The sequence below is a fragment of the Motacilla alba genome, chromosome 3 (genome assembly GCF_015832195.1).
Source record: "Motacilla alba alba isolate MOTALB_02 chromosome 3, Motacilla_alba_V1.0_pri, whole genome shotgun sequence".
NCBI classification, from domain to species: Eukaryota; Metazoa; Chordata; class Aves; order Passeriformes; family Motacillidae; genus Motacilla; species Motacilla alba.
Window position 1 is genome coordinate 11645581 of NC_052018.1, and position 27709 is coordinate 11673289.

A 27709-nucleotide genomic window follows, 5' to 3' on the forward strand; every position below is an offset into this window, starting at 1 on the left:
TACCCCAATCCCCAGATTCCTTCAGTGCTTACTTTCATAGGGACTCTCAGGCCCTGAAGGCTCTTAGAACTCTAAAGTTTGTTATGCCATTCCCATTCTTGCCCAGTCATTACTCCCATGACAAGGCAGAAAAGCCAGGGCAAAAGAATTTTGAGACACCTCTCCAGCCTCAGGAACTTTCAAGGAACACTTGTGTTTTATAAACCCTTTCCAGATACCATAAATCCTCTTGGGATTAATTGGTACATTAAATGGAGAACAGAAATGTCTTCAGCAGGTGACAAGGCAATGAAAGCAGGCCAACAAAACCCAGCAATTCTGCTGCAAGTGCCTTTGGCAAAGCCCCACAGTCCCACTTGCCTGTTCTCCCTGCACACCTCTGGAATGCAGCAGCTCCTGGGCAGATTAGCAGAGGTTACTTTTGCTGACAGGTAGCTGTCAGCACAATAATGCTCTGCACAATAATGCTCTGACAGCTGTCCAGTCAGTCTGCATAAGGCTAGATACATGGAATTCCAGAAGCACTAGACTCCCATTTACAGGCAGCCTAAGAGCCAAGAGTACATTGCTGCACCAGAATATGCAACTAGAACAAAAGCAGATTAACACCTGCATTTTTATTAACCTTTCATTCACTGAACACTGCCAGAACTTTAGTTTTGTGGCTTGAGATACGTTAAATGTGCCATACTTATGTGTAAATTTTTATGTTGCTTAGGAATGCTTCTGATGAATTTTTAAATTCACTGTCAAGATTGAAATGCTGAAATCTAACTTTTCATTCACATTCAGTGGCCTAAAAGAAATCTACAGATAAAGATTGTCTATTATTTATTTCAATTCTTCAGTCAATACAAAAAAAAAATGCCAATGCAAAAGTGTGTGATGCCAAAGGCAAAATCATAGAATATAAAAATAAATTATAAAAACTCCACACACACATACCCTCCCTCCATCCTACCCACCAGCTAGCTCTTTCTATACCTCTAACTGGAACTAATTTAATCTTTAAAATACCCAACAAGGAAAACCAGTGTGGAGTTTTGGGTAGCTGTGGTTTTGCCTTTAAAAAAAAAAAAACAAACTTGGAACAACATGAAAATTACTGTCCCAAGGGAAGTGAGGTATTTACGAAAAACTCATGTTCCCATTTAACCACCTTAAATTCATTGTGCCCTTCATTTCTTTCAATGCCCTCCATCAGAACGGCAAGGCTTTTTTTCCATCCCTCCCAAAATATTTAGAGAACTAAGGAAATAAGTGTTTTGCCTTCCACAGAAGAGACTTAAAAAGCCATGCTGTCTGACACCAGGATCATTCTGGTTCATAAGGAATTCTCTCAATGAGCTTTCTGGCACCTGGAATTATTTATTCAGCACTTTTCACCCCAAAGATACACAATGCAAATATGTAAAATTGCAACTGTGTAAACTGAAGAAATGAATACTTAGTTGTGTACTTGAGGTTACGCTGCCTGGAATAAAATTACGTCTCAGGACCTAAGCCGCTCTTCAAATACTTTATTTTAAAAAATACCCAAAGTCCTGAAGTACAAAATTCAGGAGCAGGGAAAATCTCTTTTCATGAAATGCATGTCATTTGATGCTGTCAAAAAATAACACTGAGCCAGAGAAACTACTACTTTGAACTCTTTCATGCTTATAGTTTCCAGGTTTCTAGGAAATGGGGTGGAAGCTGCAAGGATGATTTATGGCACATGCAATGCTTCAGAAAGATCCAAAGTCCAGTCAGCCTGAAAGGCAGTGACAGCATCACATCTAGAAACTGGCTCAGAGAAAAGCACATATTGTAGCTGTAACTCAAAGCCTGTGGGAAGACAATACATTATTCCACCTCATGGAATGGGTTCAAGGCTAAATACAGAATTCTGTATTACCTATAATTCATTAAAAGCCCTTGGATTAACATAACACAAAGTAGCCTTCAAATGGCTGCTGTTAAATATCTGACCCTTCAACTTCTTCCTTATTTCTGCTTTCTCTCCCAGGTCTCATAGAGATATAGGAGGGTGTCAAAATTCAGTGATACTATTTTACCTCTCCAAAGGCTATTTCATACAGGCCTCATTATTTTCCTGCACAAGCACATTCCTCTCTAGGGACAACTGGCTTCACACTGGGTCCCAGGAAGGGTCTGCTGAGCAGCCCTCAAGGCTACAGGGGTGCCTGAGCCTGTATGGTCAGTGTTAAACAGGCAAAGGAAGAAAGGGAAGCCTGCATACCACTGCTTGTGTATGGTCCCTTGCTCCTTCTCACCACTGATGCAGCTGCAACAATAAAACAGCAGTGGCAGCTAAACAGTATTTCTGCAATTTCCTTGAGCCAAGATTTTTTTTCCCATCTTTAATGATGCAATTCCAGGACTTGGCTCCATTATTCTATTTGTATTAATGCACAGTGGCAGATTTTACAGCACATGACAAAGTAAGAATATTTTATATGGCTTACAAGCCAAGAAATAATGCAAATTTGTTTTATAAAAGTACTGTCAGCATATTGCGCCTGCCTCTTTGCCAGGACCAGTTTGCTCCCTCTCATATTTTATTACATGTTTTTTTAAATTACTACAGGAGGCTGCAGTAATTTCCTGCAGGAGGAAATTCCACTTGCAGGTCATTACTGACTCTTAACAGACAGCTAGCTTTTGGGGGGAGTCCAAATGAGATCACATGAAACCACACAGCATTGGTTCTCCCTCACTTAATGCTCCCCACCACCACCAGCCCTCATCCTGAGAACCCAAATCCTTGGCTAAAGGTTCATGGGTCTGTTGGGGATGCTGCAAAGTCTCTCCATCCCAATGGCATATGTGATTTGGAGAAAACGGATGGATGTGCGGATTAAAGAACCCTTGAGCCACAGCCCTTGACCTGATAAAAACATGAGCAAAGGCTTCTCTCTGCAATATATTCATTAAAAAGATGTAAGATGTAGGTGTTTTCTCAGCAATAGTGTCATACCTTATCTGATATATACCTAAATGAGCTCTGTCCAGAGGGCAGATACAATTACATATAAATTATATCCACCCCAAGGAGCTCTGCCTTGACTCCTTACCCACCTGTAACAGCCATCAGCCCATTCCATGGTGAATTACCCCTCTATGCACCACCTGAGTTGTGCCAGTGAGCTGTGAGGGCATTGCCCTGAGTTAAAGTCAGTAAAATCTTGTAACTTGTCTAGAGACCCACAGTGACCTTTTCTTCTGCTAGATTTTGCTTGGACCATAGGCTCATTAGAAAAAAATAACTATAACTATGCACAAAATTAAAAGAGAAGGTCTCAGCAAGCCATGACATTTTGCTGTGCTTGGAAGAGACGCTGCAATTCTTGTGCAGCTGCAAAGTGCCGAGATGGTTTTAATGGCATCTGCTGTCTCTTGATTGACAGAGCATAAACATTTCAGAAATACAGGCAACAGCATTGCAGCCACACAGCACCAGACAGCATTATTTACTGACTGCGACCGAGCTACTGCTATCAGTCACAAACTGCACATCCAACCCAGTGTTATTGTGATTTCATTTGAGAAATGTCCTCTTCCGGATGAAGAAGTATTAACAGCTTCACAAACACTGTCAGCTAATCAGAAAATATTAGAGAAGCTCTCCACAGCTTAGTGGTTTTTTGTCACTTGCTCTAGATGTTAGGAATATGGGTAAATGAATAAATGTATTAATACACAGCAGCCTGTCAGGAGCCCTTGGCACGCTGTGAGCCCGTGGACTGCATTTGCCAGTCAAATCTGCCTGATACTCTCAGCAGTCCCTGACAGCAACCCATTCACATGGAAATCAACAAGAAGTCTGCTTTTAAATGGTAATATCTGAAATTATCACAGAATCAGCTGAGCTGGAAGGGACGTACAAAGATAATGAAGTGCAACTCCCACCCCTGCACAGGACACCCCAGTTATCACACCCTGTGCCCAAAAGCATTGCCCAAATGCTTCTTGAGCTGTGTCAGGATTGGTGCTGTGCCCACTTCCCTGGGGAGCCTGTTCAGTGCCCAACCACACTCTGGGTGAAAAACCTTTTCCTGATATCCAACCTAAACCTGCCCTGACACCACTTCAGGCCATTCCCTCAGGTCCTGTCACTGTCGCCAGAGTAAAGAGATCAGAACCTGCCCTTCCCCTTCAGAAGCAGGTTGTGGACTGTGAATTTCTACCTAAGGCATAAGAGGTATTTCATTTACAGGCCTGACACAAATGTGATGTTTATTTGCCCCACATTTATGTTCCACAATCTGAGCAACACCCTGACTCTTCTTACAAAAAGCACTGCCTCTGCTTACTGATTACTTCCCTGCTGGGTTCTGCTTGCTGCTAGCCAGGTGGATGGAACTTGCCTTTCTGGATTCAGAAAGACCCTCATTTTTGGGCATAAACAGACTGCTGGATTGCAGGCTGGTTGGGAAGGGAGGCCAGGGTAGGAGCAGGAGGGGATGGAAGGGAGAAGGAAGGAAAGGGGAAAAAAGTACTGGTGAAAAAACAAAAAAACAGGAAATAAGTGAAAAAATATGAGGACTCTTTCTGTCAACTTCTTCTTTTCCCTTCTTCTGAGGTCCTCTCATGTTTCTCTATTGACTATTGACTGATTGGTCCTTGCCTTCTCCCATTTCTCTTTTCTAATTCCTTTACACTGAATTTCTTTTCCTCTACTACCATACCCCAAAAACCAGTGGCAATACCAGAGCCTGCCCCCACCAAGGCAGGAGCTGTGGGCAGTGGGCGATACCCCTGCCAGCTGGAAGGCTCCCAAAGAGAGCTGCAATGCAGAGCACTGCTGCCTTCCCTTTACACACTAGGGAAAGCCAGGCAAAGGTGGATGCTCCTGTGGAAATACTGGATATCAAAAGGGAAGAGTTTGGCATCAAAACAAAGAAAGCAACAACATGCCAGTAAATTGTTTTGTATAAAAATGAACAAATCACTCGCAAACAAAATGGGATGCGTGTCTAAATGGAAATCTTCTCTGTGCTTTGGTGTTTGAAACAGCAGCTGGGTGGTGAGAATTTAGGAAGCATTTTTTAAAGCAAAAAAAATGTTGTTCAGGAAAAAAGAAAAACAATATCCAATATATTTCTGTAGACATTGATATCACAAATCAACAATATGCCACTGTGGGCCAAGGAAGAAGACAAATTCAATAAGAAACAGTCTCCTAGAATGTGCAGTATCTCAGTCTTTGCTCTCTTCTCCTTCCTTCTGGCACTCGAGGCTTGTGACACTGTCTAGCACCAGTCCATGTCCCAGCACTGCAGTTCTGCCTTGAGAGGAATACTTTTTGGCATGAAGCACAGCTCACATCCTGCTCACAGTCACACCTGTGTGAAACCAAGGTGCTGGATTTATTCCAGCAAGGGGTAAGAATACAAGAAAGCCATTTTTAAGATACCATTGATTCAAAAAAGGCCAAGATCTCATCATAGAAATCAAAACAGTGTACACTAAATGATATATGGATATGTACTTCACCTTCTGATGTGTTCCAAAAGATATCTCAATTTGCTGCAAGCTGTATCAATGCATAAAGTCAGGGCACTTAAAAAGTGTAACAGCCGTAAGACTGATTCATGAGATCAATCAAAAGCTTATCCATTTTAGGACAAATTACCAGTCACAGAATTTAATCCACAAAGTTGTATATTCTGTGATCCTTCAGTAATGCCTGATACACAAAACTAAATTTTTCAGTAGCACTTTTCCAACTATTTAATACCATTCCTTGCAGGTTTTGTTGCATTACAGTATTTTTCATTGCTTTTGATCTTCAGTGGCAATGGAATTTATATATAAATATATCTTTACATGGACACCACCAAGAGATTTTCTTTGGACAGTAACTTTTTTTGCTGTTATTCTGCTGGTTCCTATTAGGTTCATATGCACATACATATTTAGTATTTTGTATCATTGCATCTTTTTAATAATTGTTCAGCAAGAACAAATCACATTTAGGCTAACTCTGCCTTTTGCTATTCCTACAAGAACTATGGGAATAATTATCTTTAATTGTCTGTGAAGCATCACATACCCTTACAACAGTCAGCAAGTAACAAACCGAATTCTGAGGTTCCTCCAAAGCTCAAAATATTTTCTTTAAGTTCCACATCACTATATTGATGCACAGCAGTCCTGAGAGACACATCTTTACAATGTATAGGTTGATCCTGTTTTCTTGTTTCTCCATCTCAGAAAGAGGTTAGAGCTCTGTGCCTTAGCAAATTTAAGTGCACCTTAGTTACTTACTTAATGCATTTTGCAATAGAAAATCTGGCAGATACATGAAAAATCAAGTTTCTGCAGAGGCCAAAATTAATTGTCATTTTCTGGCATCTTACTCAGTTCTGAAGTCAATTTCTATGGAGTTTGATCTTCTTGAATAGAAGCTCAGTACAGGCTTCTATATTTGACCCAATAATATTAAAAAAATAAAATAGTCAAACCTCTCTTCAAGGCAAATATTGACATCACAGTGTCTTCGATTCTCTGTTGCCCAGCATCTAATTTAGTCACCAGACAAATGAAAGAAAATGAGTGTTCAGAAACACTATGGACTATACAGTCCACATGAAACTCTAAGGTCCTTGAGCTTCTCCAGCACTACTTGAAACAGAGCAGAGCTAGCTGGCTGCTTAAGAAATCCCTGGAGAGGAGGGACAGAGCTGCAGAGAGCTGCAGAGAGCTGCAGGACTCTGCCAAGCAATGAGCACTGCTCCAGCACACACCAGGAAAGCTGCCACCACCAGCAGATGAGCTTTAGAAAAATGAGCTGAAATAGTTCCAATACAGATGCCCAGGTGCAATTCCCACCCTACATCTCTGATGGGCAACATGTGGCAGAGAAGAGCATGTCCTCACATCTCCACTGCTCGGCCCTTCAGCCCTGGACAGAGACCCAGCACAGCATCGAGCTGCTGCTCCCACTGCTCCTACCACTGAGGCAGCAACCCCCAGCAAGGGGCAGCTGTGCTGGCACTGGGGAGCAGTGACTTCCAAAGACCACCACAGATGTTTGCTTCAGTGCCCACAAATCTAAGTCCTTGGGGAAGCCACTGAGGTGGCCTTTACCATAGCAGGATCCCCTCCAGGCACCAGAATTGCTCAAGGTCATAACAGCAGGAGAGGTGGCTAAATGGAACAAAAAGCTCCTATCCTGCTTACACTTCATCCTGGAACTTATGACTAAAAACCTTCAGGTCCTGATAGAGCTTGGCCATGGCTGGATCCTAGGAAAAATACAGGCACAATGGGAATAATTTATTTTAACAAACTAAAAATGTATTGTGCTTTTGGAAAGAAATTATTAATATTATGCTTCCATGGAGTAAAAACAATATGTATCAATATATTTTCTGCCCCAACTTAGGAAATGGGTTCCCAACTCTAAAATTACATAAATGTGTTAGCAACCACAGTTTTACATGTACACAAGTCCTTAATTTATCTAATGTATTTGCAGATGGAAACTTCACTAACTTGTGCAATAGTTCTTACACATTTTTAATATATCTCTACCTGAAGAGCAGCAAATTATAAAAGCAAATTCTGTGTAAGACATTAGACTGCTGCAGGGGAAAAACAGTGAACAAATCAAATGAAAATACCCATAAAACAAAAATAAAAACAAAAAAAAAACCAACTTAACTCACATGTAAAACTCTTTTCCCAACTTTTTGTCCCCAAAAATGCATAACACTAGTTATGTAAAAACTAAACCACTACATGAGGCATATTTTAAAGCCTCATATAAACAATGAAGCTTTTATGGCATCCTCAGAGCAAAGAACATCCAAATATGGCTGAGAGTTAAGTACCCTGAGAATCAACTGCTCTTAATGATTTCACTGAAGTTTGTCAGTCCACATTTACCAAGAATCAGAAGAGAAATAAAGAGAAGCAAACGTGATTCAACTCATTTTCCTGTACCATTCTCTAAAGATACTGTGTTATAAACATCCTCCATATCTTGGATACTGGAGGCATCTGTTGACTCTTGGTCACTGACTACAATTCCTACTGAAGAAAGGCTAGAAATGAAGGAGTGCATCTTTTTTGCATAAATATCCCTAATGTTAAAATAGGGTAGGTCATTGCTTTTCTCTTTGCGATCATTGTTGCACTGGTCTCTATCAATAGCTTTTTGCTTTTGGTAGTACTTAGAAAACTTATTGAAAATAATGGTGATTGGAAGTGCTACCACCAGAATCCCACAGATAATGCAGAGGGTGCCGAGCAGCTTTCCAGCAAGCGTGACCGGGTAAGTGTCCCCATAACCAACAGTGGTCATGCTGATGGTTGCCCACCACCAGCAAATAGGGATGCTCTGCAGTTCTGATGAGTCATCATCTTTCTCCACTGAGTAGACAAGCACTGAAAAAATAGAAATCCCAACTGACAGAAACAAAAGCAGGAGTCCAACTTCTTGGTAGCTGTGTCTCAAAGTGGCGCCCAAAGACCGCAGTCCTACGGAGTGCCTGGCCAGTTTCAGGATGCGAAATATCCTCATTAACCGCAGGATCTGAACCACTTTCCCCATGTTCTCAATATCTTCACTTTCTTCTTCCTTCGTGTCCACAGCCAGTGTGGCATAAAATGGGATAATAGAGACAAAATCAATGATGTTCAGTGGTTTCTTCCAGAACTTCTTCTGACTTGGAGCAGTGAAGAGCCTGATCACTAGCTCAGCAGTAAACCAGATGATGCATGTAATCTCCACAGCTTCCAGCACAGGGTCTCCAATCTCCCTGTCATTGGCATCCAGCCTTTGAAATTCTGGCATGCTATGAATGCACATGGCCACAATTGATGCCAGAACAACACTCAAGGATGACACGGCAATTAACTTGGCAGACAAGCAGTATGCAGGATTTTCCATCCTGACCCAGATTTTCTTTCTTATTTCACCAAAACACAGATTATCAAACTTTTCTAGCTCTTTGTCAAATATGGATGACTCTTCATTGGAAGAGTCCATACTGTCGTTGCTCTTCTGATCCCAGTCTTTTTCAGGACCTTCCTCTTTCCGTTCTTGGTACCGATTGCTGCAGCAGGAATCAATAAACAGCTCATTTATCCCCCAGTACTCTATTTCCTGGCAGAAGGAAAAGACACAAAGTTCTTCCATAACGTGAAGTTTGCCCGTATAATAAAAGTTCAGAACATATCGGAACAAGGAAGGATTCCTGTCAAAGTAATATTCCTTGTCTGCCACACTATAATCATCACACAGTTCTAGAATAGCCTCTTCTGAATGGCATTTGAGAAGTTTTCCAAGTCTGGTATGGGGAAATCGGAGCAAGGTGCTTTGATCCACTGACTGCTTAAAGCCACCCACATTCAAATTGATAAGTTCTGCATCTTTGCCAGGTCTGCGGAAAAATTCACCATAAACCATTTTGGACAGACGAGTTCCACTGCCGTTGCCCAATGAAATTACATGGAACCTGAAAAGAACATAAGATATTGTTAGAGCATTTAATTCAGTTTTGCTCTTGTGACACATTCTTTTCTCCACCTCTGGTTACTGTGAAATGCTGTACAAAACAAACAAAAAAATAAATAAAAGTATGAATACCCTTATTCAGCATTTCACAGGTGTAGTTTTAAATTAGTTTGGTTTACAGCTTTAGCAAATTTGAAAGCAGTAGGTTCTGGTTTTTTTATCAGGGTGAAGGAAGACTGCCAAATTCATCTGCAAATCAGTCTCTGTTTTACTATCATACAAAAATTATGCAAAAAATCTTTAAAGAGAAAACTTGCCAATCAATCAAAACATTTAGGATACAGCTTTTGAGCAGGTTTCTCTCAATTACAGTTTCAGCTGAGTTGTATTAATTTATATGATGTTGCAATTTATAATCCACTAGTTCCAATGTTATTTGCTTGAATGTTGACAGCAATTACTTTTGCTGACAGTTCATTTACTTCTAGGGTAATCCACACACCAGCGTTCTGCGCTCTTGAAAACATATCACAGCTGCTTTTGAAGATTTTCAGTTCCTGACTTCAGAATGCTGTAGTTCATGTTTGGGTATCTTGCACTCCCTCAGGTTATGTTTCTATCTGCCTTCCTACTCACCTGAAGTGTCACAACCCTCTTACAACCTTGATCAGTTCCAGAAGCAATTCCTATTCTGCCACAGCACAGCTACAACCACTACAGCAATGCTGAGAAGTTGGAAATGTCATCTCTGGAAACGGAGCTTTCAGAGACAGAACATCAAAGTAATTCTTCCTCAACAACTAACTGTGGACACCTGCAGATGGACAGAAGGGCATTTAAATGTTTCTGTATTTTACTATAAATTCAGCTGAAACTGAATGCAAAAGGCAATTATAGCTACTAGTGAGTAATTCTTGCTTTCCTTCCAAGGAGAACCTGTTGTAAAGCCAAAACTGGCAGTTGTTACGCTTGCCATCAGATTACATGTAACTTAAGATCATGAGGAGAGCAAATGTTTTTGATCTCTGACACTTAAACATTAATTGATGTACAATAAGCTAATTTATTTCAATTTAGTATGGAAATCAATTCATTTTAAATGTGACTACATAGTATCAAAATTCTACTGTCCTAAGAGATGACACCTTATGATGTCATGCTCAGCATGTAGAGCTGGGGGAAGAAGAGGGAAAGAGAGGTGACACTCAAGAGTGATGATGTTTGTCTTCCCAAGTCACCATTAAATGGGATGGAGCCCTGCCTTCCTGGGGATGGCTGGACACCCGCCTGCCCATGGGAAGGGGTCAATGAATTCCTTGTTTTGCTTCACTTTTTCTTTACCTATTAAATGCTTTTTATCACAACCCACAAGTTTTCTCCTTTTACCTCTCTAGTTCCCTGCCCCATCCCACAGGGCGTGGGTGAGCATGGGGTTGAGCCGCCAGTTGAGATTAAATCACGGCAACATAGAAATGATTTTGCACCTTTAGATTTAGTTTGAAGGCAGCTATTTGCTAGCAAATAGAGTGGTTGTAAGACACATTTGCTCCAGGCATTTCCCAAGGCTTCAATTTTTAGGAATCATTAAGAGGTCACATAAGACCATTGATCTCTCCTCACAGAAGAAGGGCAGCAAGACTCATCTGATAAACATCACCACACTTCACACATGATCTAGAGCCAAGCTCTGTTTTATAGCACTATAAGTAATAAAAATAGCCATAAATCTGGACTGGGGTGACTGGAAGTCAAAGTATATTCAGACCCAAGAAACCTCTAGTTATTTATTCATTTTAGTCGATAAAATATCCACTTCTAGCAACTCATTAACACGAGAACCTTGGCAGTGTAAGTGAGCACTATAAAAACCAGGCAAGATCTCAGATTATAGAGTCATAGACCAATAGAATGGTGAGGGTCAGAAGGGACCTTAAAGATCATCTCATTCCCACCCTCTCTGACAGGGCCAGGGACACCTTCCACTAGACCAGGTTGCTCAGAGGTCCATCCAACCTAACCTTGAACAATTCTGGATGAAGTAGGATGAAAAATACACAGCTCCTCTGGGCAACTTGTGCCAGTGTCTCACCAACCTCACAGTAAAGAACTCCTTCCTAATATCCAATCTAAATCTACCCTCCATCAGCTTAAAGCCATTACCTTGCTGTCTGGGGGCACTTTGAATCATGACAAATAATGACAAATACAAAGCAAGTTTTACTCAGAAATAACTAGAGCACAAACTTAGTGCTTAGCAAATTCTCAGTACACTAGACTGACTTACAGTTGAGACAGCAATATAAAACCATATTGGTGATGCAGATTATATTCATAATGGTGGCTCCATGAAATTGCTCTGTATAATAAATTCAGTGGACAATATTTTACTGCTTTATTTTGAGGGTACTGTAGTCATAATTTGTGCAAGATACAGAGAGAAAGTGGATCTTGCTTAGTAAGACCATGGTCCAGAACCTGCCTAATGTGTTACTACTATAAAGTGATTTTTAGACTACAGAAAGAACGTACAGGAAAGATTCTCAATAACTGTGTCAAGAGGAGATGGATCATCTGAAGAATGTCTTGCTCAGCTTGCAGAGACCCTGACTCCTGAGCCATGGACCAGGACATTGTTCAGCCAGTTACAATAAGAACAACTCTAACAAGTGACTCAAGCCACGGGGCCATTGCCACAGATGACAACTTCTGTCTCAGCACAATGTGCTGTCTACTCAAGGAAACCCTTCACTCACTCAGGAAACTTTTTTTCCTCAAGGATAAAACTGTGCTCAGCTGGAAACGATATTTTCCTGGAGTGCCAAGGCCTGTGTCATGAACATCCTAAGAACACAGAACTACCATAAACTTTGCAAATTTCAACTTGAAGTGCAACATTAACCTCTCTGATCACCTTCAAATATAGATAACATAATAAACTGGAAACCATTCCAAATCACACAATTCTTGCCCTGGAGAGAGTATAAGAGAGCAAATAAACACGTACCAGATGTTAGTTACTTGTTTGCTTTAATTGCTGCAGCTGTTTCAAGGAGCTACTGGCTAAGAATTCATATAGGATAGAAAATGAAACAAGACACAGAAGAAAGATAGTAACTGGAAGAATGAACATTATTTTCCAAGATAACAAAAAAAAACCCAACAAATAGAAGTTCCAAATGTTAAGCTTCAGGGCTAAATAAAAGCCAGTCATAAGGAAAGCTGTGTGAAAAGGATACAAACTTTAGAATAAAAAACAGAATGACAGGATCTAACTCTTCTCAGGCCAGTTTGGAGATGGGCTCTAGCCAGTGCTTCTGCAGTCACACATTGTTGGTGAGGCCACAGGCCCATTGTCTGTCTTGGAAGGGGAATTGCAAATTTCTGGGCTTTTAGCATGCTGTGAAATCCCTAAAGCTCTCAAAAGGGGAGTCACAGAGACAGTTTGCAGATACAGGCCCTTTGAGACAGCTATGCCACAGATGTGTAACACATCCCAAAGTGTTGTGGTTTCCAGCCTCTTCTGGAACAAACCACTAAGAGATGTTTAGTGACCACGTGGATCCCCATACTGCACATTTATTTGTCAGCAAAGTTCCTCTTTCTCAGTTATGTTTTGCATAGTATCTACACGAAGTCCTCATTCTCTGTGAGGTGCTACACCACAAGCTTCAGAACATTTTTTTTGATGTGTTGAATTTTTGAGCATGGTACCACCTTGGCTCATAGGTACTCCAAATCGGGGCAGTTTCATCTTTTTTAAGCATTAATCTGTGATTATCCAGGCACAATAGAAAGGAAGCTGAACTGGTTTACAACGGTTGTGCTCTGCTACTTAAAATACCCAAAGAGAGCACATGCCTACAGATTTTCTACCAGTTTCCTTCATGGCTATGTTGTCTTAGCCTCACCTGCTCCTTCCTGCACAGTCACACTCCATAAATCTCTCAAGATTAAGTTCACATTTTAGCATGGTTTCCTCCAAGTTGAAGGAACATTAATTAAAGGGCCTAGTCCTGCTCACAGTGAAGTCACAAGGGGTGTAACACTGACGTGAATCTGAAAGGGCACACAAATCCCAGTAACTCTACAAAGTATTTCCAGAGCCCAAAGTCATTTTTCCCCAAGGAATCTGATGCTCTTGGTAGACTTCCATTTTAGGGTTCCAAACTCAGGAAATTCAGCTGTGATAAATTCCCTCTAAAGAATCTTAATTTGACACTCAGCCCAGGAAGCAGATTTTGTCTCCTAATGATGCAGACAAACACCTGGGCTGTTACTTCTGCTAATTCCCCGACAGTTAAGAGCTTCTACCAATCATCCAAGCTACACACGTGCAGGTTTTGACACCTAAGTACTTCTAAAATGCTGTGGATAACAAACCATAACAACCTTCGGCTCAGGATCAACATTTCACTGATTTTTTAAGTGTTTGAATTTCTCCACTCATCATAGGGCAAATACTTGTCTAATGCACCACCTAGAAGTACTGTCTACATTTTCTGACTCACTGAGCAGAGAAAAACATTTAAATGCATGTATAATTTACTTGATCAATCACAATTAGGGATTTGGACTGAAATCCAGTTAGCATGACTTAAGCTGTTGTCTGTCAGCTGGGCAGTAATAACTGCTTTAGCACACTTAATTAAGCCTGGAAAAAATGTAAGGTAATATTGGCACAGCCTCTTTCACTGTGATATAAGCTGCAACATTCAATCCTTTATAATACTTGACACAGTTAATTGTAAAGTCATTCACAGACTGTGGAGGCAGAGGTTAACTTTAAAAAGTCATCTAGCACAAATAGCAAGACCGTCTGAAGAAACCACTCTGTGGTTATGGACACACTATGAGGCAAAGAGGATAAATTAATCAGGTAAATCATTTTCTCAGGTATAAATTATTTTTTGTATTCCACTGGCAGTATCATCCTTTATCCAGAATACTGCATTAAAATGCCATGAAAATAATAAAATTATGCAACTATATTCCTTTTAAAATTGATTCAGTGCAACCTCCCAGAAGACCACAGGTAAATAAAGTTTGAGTTTAATTTTGTTCTGATGCCACTCCCATGTGAAGCTGCTTGGCTATGTTCACCCCAGTACAATTCTACTGTGCTGTTCCAGAAACTGAGCATGTGCCAAATGTTGGTGCAATTTTGCAATACAGTGCAGATCAGAAAGAGATGATCATCATTTGTAAACAACTATAGCTGTTAGAGGCACTACTGACATTCAAATGCAAAATTATTTAAATATTCTTCCCAGTTTATTTAAATATTCATGCCTGCCAAAAAAAAACAGTCTTCAAATACAGGGGGTTAAAAAAAAAATCACCTCCTCCAAAAGTCTGATAAGGAAGAAATGAAGCTGTTACAACTGAGAGTAAAAGAACACAAGCGAGAATAGAAGAAGATGCACCTCCAGCCCATGGTTCCCACCACTCAGCCAGGCACAGGTTTTGGGGGGTGAATCAGCAGAGGTGGGGCTCACCTCTGCTATGGCTGGGTAAGCAGCCTCTATGAGTAGTGCCATAAGGTGTGTAACTTCCATGGGACTAATACAATGTAAAATGAATCCTCCCAAAGGGAAACTCTGCTACTTCCACCAAGAAGATGAGAGAATATGCCAAGGGTTGGATATGAGAAAGGGACAAGGGAAAACACACCAGCTGTAGCCTGCACATGACAGAAGCTTCTTTGGGAATGCAGTATGTGATCTGAACTGCTTTCTCATATATATATAAAAACAAGTAGCAACACCTAATACCACCCAGTTATCAGAATGACACCTTGTAAAATTAAAGTGAAAAAAAAATTAAAGTTATTCTTTCTCTGACTTGAAAAGGCCCTGGAGATAACACACATTATGAGAGTTAACAAGGCTTGCACCTTTCCCAAAGGCTCTGCAATTTATATTCTGTTCGTATAAATTAAAAGATCATTATCCGCAACTAAGTGGAAGTGACAGATTAAAATGTGCTGGCTTGAAAACCAACCTGCAGATCCCCACCACTGAAGCAGTTAGAATGCTTCTGTTACCAAACCTATTCCACAGACAGCTCAGACAGACAACTGACCAGCCTAAGCAGTTCCTTGTGTTCTATCATCCCAAGGACAGAAGTTCACAGAAATATTTGAGAGGATACCAAAGGCATTGTTACAAACAGATCAGCATTGCTGTGTTGATGGTAAAATAGATTGTTTCTCTCCAGGTTATTTTGGCAATAATCTTGTTTGACAGGTCGTATTAATGGCACCCAGCAAGAGCACAGCTTCAAAACATGAAGTACTATCTGAACTGGACACTGCAACTTGTAGGTCTGGGCACCTCTGTAACGAGCACAATTTCGATGGATCCCTTCCTCAAATTATTTTTTGTACTCCATTTTCCACTGAGTTCTCAATTTTTTTCCATTCAAGTACTCCTCCAGTGATCACAATGAACATAAAATCCTACTGTTACACTTACTGGGGTAATTTGTGGTACCACTAGTTGTCAAAAATATTTGATATATGATCCCAACGTCAAATACTTCCATATAGGAAAAAATGACGCAGAATAAAAATATATCAATATACTTCTTAAAAATAATTCTGCATTCTCAATCATTGATTAGTCTACAATCTAAGAAGATCCTCGGTGAAACTGTAATTCACTTATAAATGTTGTTTGATTTTGAAAGCAAGGAAAATAATGCAGATACCCAGACACAGAGAGCAGTGCCCCTGAAGTGACACACCAGATCAGCTGCCCACAAACAAGCCCACATCCCTCTCACACCATTACCTCCTTCACAGTCTCCCAAAAGCTATCACACACCACTCCAGGTACTGGTACCCTGAGACATATGGGCCCTGAGCCAGCAGTCAAATGCATTCTGAGAGTTCAGCCCTATAGCAGCCAATAAAAAACAACAACAACAACATTTATCTAGCAGAGAAAATCTAAATACCATTGCCGTATTTACAGTGCAGTTTCAATGTCCATGGTTGTATCAAGGGGCTATGATGGCAGAGGTGAGAAACTGCCCCATCTATCCCACCACAACTCCTTCCTGCCTAACATAAAGGGATGAACAATTAGACATGATATATTTTCTCTAATACACAGGTCCATGAACCATTGAAGACCTTCCTGAGTTTTTAAGGAGAGTGTTAATGGTTCACAAGCACAGTGGCAAATTATACCCACACAGAGCCATAACTCTTCCATGTTTAGGAAAGGAATGCTGACCTTGGTGCAATTCAGAATATTCTTATCTCTTGTGGAAGGGGTACAGAGTGTTAAAATTAGGATTTAGCTCACTGCCAAGAAGACTGATCTGATAGTCAAAATCTTCTGTTTGTTTGTCCATCCTACATTTTCAAAGTAAAACCAGTTATCCTCATTTCTTACTTTGGAGTCTGAGGACCTGTCCTCCTATTCCTAGTACAGATGGCAGTGCTCTTGATCATTTCTGCTCCCAGATTATCTCTTCCCACCCCTAATTGCTTTACTTTTTTATTATTATTATTTTCATTTTTGGAAGCAAGGTAGTATTTTCAAAGGACACAAATCCAATCACAACAGTCAGTTTCACTGGGTGAAAAAGTTGTTCTGAACAATCTAAAATCTGTGCCCCACATAAAGTAGGACTTTTCCTACTTAAACTGGGAAGAGACATTAACATAAACACCAGGATTATGTTGCAACACATTACAGCAGTAAAAACTGTAAGGAGACCTGAAACCAGTCTTGTCTGTGCTACCAGCAACACCTTCACTAGCAGCAGCCACAGGAGCAGCAGAGCTAAAAGGGCAATTCAGCTGCAGAGCACTCACCTGGCCACACATGACTTTTGAATCCATCCATTCTGAGAAGTTCTGGCTTTGGGATAAGGTGCTTGAACAAAAAAAATTATCCCGCTGCAATACTGTTCTGGGTGTACCTCAGCCCATTTGCTAGAGTCTTTTTAATTTATTTAGAGGTAAGATGCTTACATTAGTAACATACCACTGAATACAGAAAACAGGCTTAGAATGAACCTTGAAGAGTAATATAATTCAGTTTCTCCCCCTCCTCAAGGCAGGATCAGCTACTTCTAGAACAATTTTGGCAGATGTTTATTTCATGTCCCATGATAAAGCCTCTCCAGGGAGGTTGTGGAATCTGGTCCAGTGCTTGAATGCCCTTGTTCTCCCAACATTATTTTCCTAACATCTATTTAAGCACACTGTGCTGAAGTCCAGGCCTATGGATGTGTACATGTCCAGCAGATTTGGAATGGAATGGAATCACTGAGGAGGGACAGCAGAAACAAACTATCTACAAATTCTCCACAACAAGTCAGTTCCTTCCTTTGCTGTATATTTAATTTTACTCGGCAGTCTAAGTAGATAAAGTTACATTGTATTTATTTTTTTATGTTTTGAAAAAATTCTATTAATTTCAGAGATAAACAAAGGTTTTCTTGACCACAGTGAAGTTCTTGAAGATATTCAGAGTCTCTTAGGCAACAAGAACACAAGCAATTGTTGTTGTGAATATTCTGAGTGAAACCTTCAACTGAATCTGTAAGAACACTTGTGTTTGCAGCATGTTAATCTCACTAAAGGAGTCAGTACTGTTCAATATAAATTCTCTTGACCTCAGACAACTCTGAAGCACAGCTCCAAATCTCACTTACTTACAAGTTCTGCAGTCTGCTGTGATTCAACGTTCACTTTCAAAGCATCCAAGTAACTTTTACAATGTTCTGGTATGCGTGACTTGAGGCCACAGACTAAGGAAGGATATGTGGAGGCAGCTGGAAAAAATATCTGCAAGAGCCACACTACAAACCTTACCCACCAACTGAGGCCTCCATTTCTTGGAGCACTCAGATTTCGGTACTTGCTCACTGCTCCTATGCTGGATATCATTTGATTACACCACTCCTCTTGACTTTCCAGGTAGCATAACAAACTAATTTGTAGTGAAAAGATGCTTTGGAGGTCATCTTGTCCCACCCAGTGTCAAAGCTGGTTCAATGAAAGATGGCTGTTCAGGGCCAATTGATTTTTTTCTACCATCAAAATTTCCCAGACTCTGTGGTAACCTGGTCCAGTCAGACCCCCCCTTATGGGGATAATATTTCTCCTAAAGCCTAGTTAAACACTGTTCTGTTCCAATCTGGGTTCAGTGATTCTTTCTGTGGACCTGCTGGCTACAGCCTTGCTGACAAAGCCCAGGAGGCAGCTGGCTCTCACTGGGAGGGCACAGTGCTCACTTGTGTTCTGCATGCTGCCTACCCAATGCCCATGTCCTTCTCTGGAGAGCTGCTTTCCATTCAACCAGCCCCCTAAACTGCTGCATGGGACTACTTCATCCCAGATGGAGCTTACCCAGGATGCTGACTGTCCTTTTAACAGCATCCCACCAGTCAAGCAGTGTATTATTAGTCATCTCAGTCCTTATAAAACAAAGGTGCTTCCCTGTTTATTTCAACCAGGCGGTGCCCACAAAGCATTCAGCAAGAAAGGACATTTGCCAGAAAATGTGTGAAGCGAGGACGTGACAGGCTAAGATGAGAACTGCATCGCTGCACCACTGTTCAACTGAATATTCACAAAAGCTGAGGCATTGTCATTGCACACAAAAAGGAACAGCCAGCAAGTAAGTTTTTTCACAAAATAAGTATCAGTTCCAACCAGTGCAATTCATTTCAGCAGTTGTCAGTATTATTACCCATTATTTTTTCAGGAAGTGTTGAGTAGACACCATCACCTGGATTTACATATGCAAAGTACTATCACACATTGGCACAATCCGTAAGGTACTGGGGGTGCTGTGTGTGTGGGCTGGATTCTGGCTAGTACATGTGTTTGCACAGCCCACAACAATACAGCCATTTAATCAACTCAAAGGCAGACCTTATAAAATTACTCTGGTGCCATTTTCACTATTGTCTTCCAATGACAGAAAGTTTGGAACAGATATAAAGCCCAACCAGATTAGAAGAAATTTCAGAAGTCAGAATCCAGCCCTTTCTCTCCTTAATTCTCCCACCTTTTTCTTACAAATATATTTTTCTAACTTTTAAGATGACCCACACAAATGTCCAGAAAAGGAAAAATGAAGGGGTGTGGCTGCATAAATCCTAATCCCACAAAATTAGCAGATGTTTTGTGGAAGATTTTAACAGGACAAGGGATTTCTTAGTTTTTTTGCCTGGGCTAAATTTCAGTTAGATAGATTCATAAACTCCCACAACAAGCCCCCAGGATTTTGAAGGCACCATACACCACGAGGTCCAGAGGAAGATCTGAGATCCTAACTACACATTTCCCAAAAAAGGATTAGAATTAATTAAGCATTTTCAGTGCATTAGAAGAAACTAAGAGCAAAACAGATTTGGGTGTTGTTGGTAGTTTCCCTTTATAAGCTGCTGCTTGAAGCAAAGCACCACTAAACATCACTGTAAGCAAAAACTTGTTTGGTCTTAAGGGCAGTGCTAATCTAGAAGAAAAAGACGATACTTGAAATTTTTTTTTCTTTCTGTCTGCTTTTGAATGAAGTACTTCAGTATGTGCTCAGTAAAACTCTGGAGAGAAAAATGACAACTTCTGCCTCTCACTTCATTTGTGAGGCAGTTTTACCACAGTCCTCAGACTTTGTATCTGAATATATAAACCCTTGATATCATCTGAAATCAGTAGTACTTATCTAAGAGAACATGTCTGATTGCCTAAGACCCAAGACTCAGGGCCAGGAGCTTTTAAAGGTGCCAGCTGAGTCCAAAGTTTTCAGAGACTTGGTCCAAAGTTTTCAGATAGAGTTGAATACACACAAGCAAAGGGAGACTTTTCAAGTCACGTTGGACCTCTCACAAGCTAATGAATAAAACTGTTCTTGAGTATTGCTTCAAACCAGGGCTTCTGCTCAGCTCCAAGGATAAGTGATAGCCTAAGAAGACTGAAACACATCTCCTGCCTCTAGCAGTTACAGAAGACCTCAGAAAAGACTGGCTTCATGGTCAGGAAATAGATGGAGAGAGAGCCAGGAACAAGCACTTCGCCTAGCAGCAAGTGCTTGCAGATTAAGCTTTTCTCACTTTCAAGATTCACAGGTTTCAATGTGAATCCACAATAACTCTTCTTTGAGCACCAAACATGCTATGAGCTGATTTTCCCTTTGTTTGGTTCTTTTCTGTCATCGTAACAAATTAATCAAAGTAAGTGGGAAAAACTTCTCTCTGCCTGGCCTAATATCCAGCAAACTGTAAAACAAAATCATGACTCCCTGAAAATAACAGCTTACTATGAGAACATAAATACCATTACTGTTTTCAGACTAATAGCACTGAGCTAAAATACCACCAAGAACTCATTCTATCCCCCTTGTCCAGACCAAGCTTTTACCACTTTCATGGGTGAATTAAAAGAGCAGTATTGATCTATGCTGGCTGCCCTTTTCAGAGCAAACATTGCACTGGACAGGAAGACACACAGATCTTCTCAGCTTAAGAAGAATATACAAGGCTGCATCATTTTCAGCAGCTTATTCGAGGGAAAAGGTGTCTGCCCCTAAAATGTCATGCTGAAACCATCACTCAATGCTTGTCACTAGCTACAGCTAAACCATGGAGGACTGATTTACATTTGCGCTGCAGTAATGAGTGAGGTGTTTTCAAAATGAAAACCTAACTTATGGCTCTATTTGCTCTTCTCTCAATGGGCAATAAATGGAGTTCATAAAATTACCAAGCAGCTTTGGAATCGTAACCTAATTAAATCAGCAGTAACTGATTGAAGTAACTGAAGAATTTTATATATTTATATAAATATATACATATATAATATATATTATATATAAAAATATAAATATAATATGTTTATATTATATATATATATATATATATATATATATATATGTAAAGATAAAGCCTTCAATAAAAAGGAGTCCTCTTTGGGACATACCCAGTCTTCCACCACCCCTGTTTTAAACATACTGATTGACAACAATTGTCCACAAAATTAATATTGTAGATTTATAATTGCATCTCACAAACTAGGAGGGTGATTCTTCTCTCACTGAAGCCAGGAGTGAGAACCCCCTTGCTCCCCATAACACACACCACCATGGTACCAAAAAGGTTTTAGAGCTGAAGCCTCCACAGCAGTTAACACCACTGGAAGCAGCAACACCTCTTGTTTGCTGAAGGAGAGGAGGCAGAAGAGAACCAAGGAGCATGGCAGAGCAATCAGAAGTGCTTACAATTTTTATGAAACTACCCAGGCTGTGTTGTAAATCCTCCATGCAAACCAAAGCTGTTATAGATTTTTCCTGAGTTGATTATCTGCCTCCCACAGGTAACCTGCCTGTATTTATATGAACATCAACAGTCAATTTGTTAGGCTCAAACAACAAAAAACAGAGAAATACGAAACTCTATATGGGGCACAAAATTGCCAAAACTAAGTTTTACAAGATTGATGTACAAGATAGTTTTTGTCCATAAATCTCATGACACTTTATTAAGTGCTGTGAGGCAGATGCCTTGAGCTCCATGCTTTGGAAGCTGAACCTGAGACTTGAGATGTGACCTTCTCAATGTCATGTAGCAGATCAACATGTTCTACTTCAACATTCCCAAGTCCAAGAAGTCTGCCATTGCTTTGAGGAATAAACAAGCAATCCTCTGCCCAAGCTGAGCTCTGAGCCTGTCATTAGAGTAGCACTGGGCTAGAATGATTAAACACATGGAAGAATCAACCAGTTTTTAAGATATCAGTTGGCATCTAAACTGCTTGTCTAAGCTGATGAACAAAGGACAAAAATGTAAAAAAGAAAGAAAAAGGAGGAAGCAAAATTCTGCCTCAGATCATAAATAACCTGTCCTCCTTAAACCTTCCACATTCCATTTTGTCCGTGTGACTTTTGCTGGTTTTTACCAACAGGCTGGTAAGACCAAAAAATTTCAAAAAAAATGGAAAAAAGAGAAGTTAATTTCTTAGCTTTTTCCCTGTTCAGAGCATACACAGCTCCAGCTGCACAGGAGCACCGCAACACCTCACAGGGCAAGAAGGGACAACTGCATTTCTTGCTGCTGCTGGCACAGGTGAGGATGGTGCCAGGCTGCCCATCTGCCACCGTCGGCTCGCAGATTGATTCTGGATTCACAGTCCAGCAGCTCTGCCTGCCCAAGATCAACCTTTAAGACATAAATTTGCCAGGAGGAGATGGCAACAGACACCGAGCAAGCCAAAGTCAGGCTGGTATCTGCAGCCAGGGCAGGTGGCTGCTCTGAACAAAAGGGATTCTGAAGGGCTGAGCCATAGTGGCCTGTCTTGGAGCCCCCTCTCAGAAATTCCTCAGCAGCTGTGAGAGCTGGTACACAAGACTCCTCACCTCAGTCCCCACTTACCTGTCAGGGATGGGAAGGCAAAATGGGTAAGACACCTTAGCGTGAAGGGCAAAAAGATGAGCTGGAGAGTTTATGGATAAAAGAAAGGAAAACTGAAATTCACGCTATGATTAGGGACATCAGGAATACCCAGCAGACAGACAGCAGTGACAGAAATAATTTAGAGAGGGCAAAATGAGTGAACCATTCCACACCCTTTTATCAACATTACCAGCACACAGAGACCAACATGTTTACTCCAGACTTACCTGAGCTCCTTGCTGAACAGTGCATGAAAATCAAGGTCTCAGGCTTTACCTGTAGCATAGCAAATGGCCCCAAATGTGCAGCACAGTAAACAGAACAAGAACAGTGACCACAATGGGACCTTCTAATACAAATCATAAAGCTCATCTTGCCAGAACAGATGTCTCTTGAAAATTAGTGTGGAATAGCCTCCCTCAGAAACTAAGCACTAACACAGTCAACATCATCTCCCTCTGCAAGAGAGATAAATACTTTAGAAGTCATCTCCTTTAAAATAGAATGAAAAAACAAAAGAAAACCATTACAAGCAACTGTCACATACAGAACACCCTTGCAAGAAAAACGAGCCAGTTATCCACAAATGACAGATGACAGCAGTTTAACACGCTGCTGTTGGACATCAGGTACAATATGAAAGAGACAAGATGAGCAGAACACATTCACATAAAATGGAAAGTACAGTAATAAGGAAAGAATCATCAGCAAAATACGAGAAAATGAAAAAGACCAGAAGGAAATGAGGTATAAAAAAGAAAAAATGGTAAAGAATGGAGCAACATACTGAGGTAGTATATTGAAGAAGACGATCCCCTGGCATTAACTGGTGCAGAACCATTGTCTGGAACAATGTCAGGTCAAGGACAGTTTCTGTCAGCTGAGGATTTTGTCCTCCACACAGAACCAGGCAATGGCAATGACAGCATCCTGCATGGTTTCCTTGGGGTGCCTTCCCTCTCAGAAAGTGAAGAGGCATCACAGGAAGAAAATAAGATGATGCCATAAATTAAAAGGCAAGGCTTAACAGAAATAAAAAAAAAATAGATGAAGAACAATAAATAAAAACAAAGGGATGGGGCAAAGGCAAAATAAAAAGAAAATATCCACGGATTAGTGGAGTACATTTTATTTATTCATGATCTCTGTTTTATTATGTGTCCTTGGCAGCTGTCCCACAACTGAAAATTTGCAAGGCAGATATTGATGCGAGTTTAGAGACTTGAGCCTTGTTTCTAGTCATTAGCCTTGGGCAGATCTTTTTAATATATGTGCCCCAATAGGAAGTAAACAAGTTCCTTAAATCAAGAGTCTTTGGACAGGAGACATGCTGCAAACAAATGGGCTTAGACAGGGACTTCAGGAGCTAAGACCAAAAGCATGGTCTCAACCTGTTTTCAAGTAACCAAGCTGAAGGTCAGGCTGCTCATACAGATACTGCCCAACAGGACACAGACTGCCTCTGACCAACTCACAGCTCACACCAGACCCTGCCTGTCACACACCCTCCTTGGTAATCAGCACTTTTTTCACCTGAGAGCATGTGGGCTCACGGGGATGCCAACAGCAGGCAGCCATGGGAGCGGTGGCAGTGGTCTCTGGAGCGATCCCAGCAGCGAGGCAGGACAGGCAGGACACGTGTCCAACACCAGCCTGGCCGGGGGCCCAGCCAGAACAAAAAGCACACCTCTGGCAGAGGCACCAGGGCTGAGTGCAGAAAGCTCAGCTGCCTCACTCTCCAGGCAAGTTTAAGGTGCCTCTGCAGCTTGGCTCAGTCACTGCAGAACCTTGTTTTGCACTGAGGCTGAATGGTCTTGGCACTGAGTGTTAGTAGTTGATTTTATCCTGCCTGCGGCTGTAATTGCACAGCTAAGGTGATACTGGTGGCCAAACAGCTATTTATCATCTTTTCAGCTTTAAGGTGGTTTTATTCTTCTTGCCCTGGGAAAGTTGCTAAGTTGTAGAGAGGGTGAGCAAAGAACTGCTCCACTTTCAGGACCTCTCTGTTTCTACAAAGGACATTCTAGTAAAACATCTGACCTCACTTGTCCCAGGAACAATTCTAGGGGTCACACTGCAGTTTGTATCAGCTCAGCTGAAAGCTGATTATTGATTTTTTTTTGCCCACACTCACAAATAGGAAGTTGAAAGGCTGCTAAAACTTCTGCGGGTTGCCTTAGTGCTGAGACAGGTAACAAGACATAGACATTTACAGACAAGGAAGAAGGTCTATTTTAAAAGAGCTTTAATGTCCTCTGCTATGAATACATATAGATTTACTCTTTTTTTAATTGCAAGACCCTCCTAAATCTGTCCAGACAGTATAAAGTAGATCTAACAGGCAAATAAAGAACCATGATTTAGAAAATCTGATATTATTTCTGAACAGTCCCCATACTTTAATTCCTGAAATTGAAATAAAAAACTAATGATACTATGCCTCTTTTTAAAGAAAACTGTTTTGAAATCTACAGCTAAGAAGCACCCTTGTAAAAGCTAGGTATGACTACTATCAGTTAAAGTTCTTTTATCACCATTTAGCTACCTATCTGTATTTAAATAATTTACACAATTTCAAAACATAAAATCATTTTTGTCTACCCACAGTGCTCTCTCAGCAGAAATTTAGATACAGAAACTAAAAATTTTCTTCCTTACAAGCCTTATAATCGTCTTTCATTCCCACAAATGACTACTGGTTTCACCACTGCTGCTATGGGCAGCTTCCCCCCCAGCAGCAGATATTAAATACATCATGCAAAGTTGAAAAGCCACCTCTACTTCATGGCTTAGGATATGAACTCAGACCAATTGAACTCTACCAAAACTGTAGGTTATTTAATCCTAACTGATTATAGGAGAGAAAGAATTTGGGAAAGGCTGCAATTTTTGACTGAGGAAAGTAAAAATGAGTGGTCCAGGACATGTCTCTGAAAATGAGGTCTGCCCTAGGTATCCCAAGTCAGACACCCAGAACTTGACTCATACATCCCCTCTGAAACTCCTGGCTCCCCTACAAAAGGCATGCCTGCTCCCTCCGTCCCCCCAGGACGATAGCTTGAGTGCCTTATGCCATCTATTGGCCTAGACCAGTGACAGGCGCTCGGAGGAGAACTTTAATTCTGGGAAAGCCACTGTGTTAAAAGGAATCTGTCGGCAGATCTGTAAATTCCGCTAATGGAATCAATACACTGCCGCTGCTCAGATCTTGAGGTCTACCTTGCCCAGCAGACACACTGAGTTCAGCTCCCAGAATAACCAGCAGCTGTGCTTTGCATTAGGCAAATGATAAACAGTACACAGCGATCTCGCAGGCAAGAAAATCCAGAAAATAAGCACAGAGAATTTTCACTGTCCTACACATGAACAGTTAAAAAGTCATTCATAAAAAGAGAAAGTTCCTTCAAAATCCACTTAGTTCTAAAATCTCGTTGACTATCCCCAACTTAGTAAAGTCTACTTTAAACAGGACGCGCACAGTGAAGAAACTTCTTCCACATCTCCTTTCCCACAGAGGCTACTGTAGCCATTCACGGCTGCTTAAATCCAGTTTACTTTTTAACTTAAACGAGTTTCTAAAGGACAAGGCAGAGCTGTGCAATGCGAAAGGACTCAAGAGGCATCGCTATTCACCCTCTCCCGCACAGGCCATTACAAAGCAGCCGCGGAGATCCCGGCAGGACGCGTCCCCTCCGAGGCCAGAGCGGTGCCCGCGCTCCCGCTCCGGAGCCGCCTCCCTGCAGAGGGGCTGCGCGTCCCGAGCCCGACGGGACAGGGCAAGACTCCGGCGGGGCAGCGAACGCGCAGAGGCTCCCCCTCCCCAGGGGGCTTCCTGTGAACCCCTTCTCCTCCTCCTCCTCCTCCTCCCCGACTGTTTGCCTCGCGAAACGCAAGGCGAAGAAACCGCTCCGGACTCCGCGCTGTCCCCTCCGAGCCGCAGCCGCCGCCCCGGGGCCGCCCCGCCGCAGCCGGGGCAGCGCTGCCTACCTGGAGCCGCGGCCGCCGCCCCGCCGCGCTCCGCCGGCTCCGCGGGGCCGCCCGAGGTGGGAGGGGAGCGCAGGCGGCGGCAGGCGGGCTCAGCCCAGTCCCCTCCCCGGCCCGGGCATCCCCCGGCCCCGCTCCCGTCGCGGCGCGCAGCGGGCCGGGCGCTGCCTGTGCCCCTGGGGTCCCGCAGCGCCCTCGGGGGCCGCGCTCCGCTCCCGTGGCTCCGCACCGTGCCCGAGCGGTGCCGCTTTGCCTCCGGGGGGTCCCGGTCCGCTCACGCCCGGGTCGGTGTTCCCCTGAAGTGCCGCTCCACGCCCCGGGGATCCCGCTCTGTGGCGGAGTCCCACCCCCACGGTTTCCTCTTCTCTCCCGGAGCGTCCCCGCACTTTGCCCGTCGGTCCCGCTCGGTTCCCCTGGGGATTCCCGCACCCGCCCGGCCCCCGTGCCCGGAGCCCGCCTGCGGGCCCGGCTGCGCCGCCGCCTCGCGGAGCCACCTACCAGGCACGCCCCGGCTGTCCCCGCTCTCCGCCGCTCGGGAGGGGGCAGCCCGTGCGGAGGGGCGATGCTGCCGAGGCGGAGCTGGGCCGGCCGCCTCCCGCCCGGGGCTGCGGCAGCGCCGCGGAGCGAGCGCCGGCCCCGCCGCCCGTGCCGCGCTCTGGGCTGCGGGGCTCGCCCCGTCCCGCTTTTGTGCGGCGCTGCGCGCTGAGCTGTCAGCGCCCAGGGATTGATCTGCCATCGATTCCCAGCGCCGCTGTGCTGAAGCGGCACATAGGCGGCTTGATTAGCTGGCGGTGCAGCCTGAGATGCGGAGTGTCCTCCGCACGCTGCCGGGGAAAGTAATTTGTT

At 42.4% G+C, this 27709-nt stretch overlaps 1 protein-coding gene across 3 annotated transcripts; it reads right to left on the minus strand.

Annotated features, from left to right (window-relative positions):
- Window positions 1-209: 209 nt before the first annotated feature.
- Window positions 210-27513, minus strand: KCNS3 (potassium voltage-gated channel modifier subfamily S member 3). Of its 3 annotated transcripts, none has more exons than XM_038133630.1 (2): window positions 27362-27513; window positions 210-9470 (listed from the first exon to the last, which is right to left on the minus strand). In XM_038133630.1, the coding sequence occupies exon 2, from the start codon at window positions 9419-9421 to the stop codon at window positions 7940-7942; it is 1482 nt and encodes a 493-aa protein (XP_037989558.1). In that variant the 5' UTR covers window positions 9422-9470; window positions 27362-27513; the 3' UTR covers window positions 210-7939. The 3 variants fall into 3 exon arrangements, with proteins under 3 accessions (XP_037989558.1, XP_037989557.1, XP_037989556.1); XM_038133629.1 differs by lacking the exon at window positions 27362-27513 and adding an exon at window positions 27093-27351; XM_038133628.1 differs by lacking the exon at window positions 27362-27513 and adding an exon at window positions 26867-27351.
- Window positions 27514-27709: the final 196 nt, after the last annotated feature.

Excerpts from the sequence above, each read along its gene's own strand:
- KCNS3 (XM_038133630.1), bottom strand. The coding sequence starts at position 9,421 with ATGGTTTATGGTGAATTTTTCCGCAGACCTGGCAAAGATGCAGAACTT.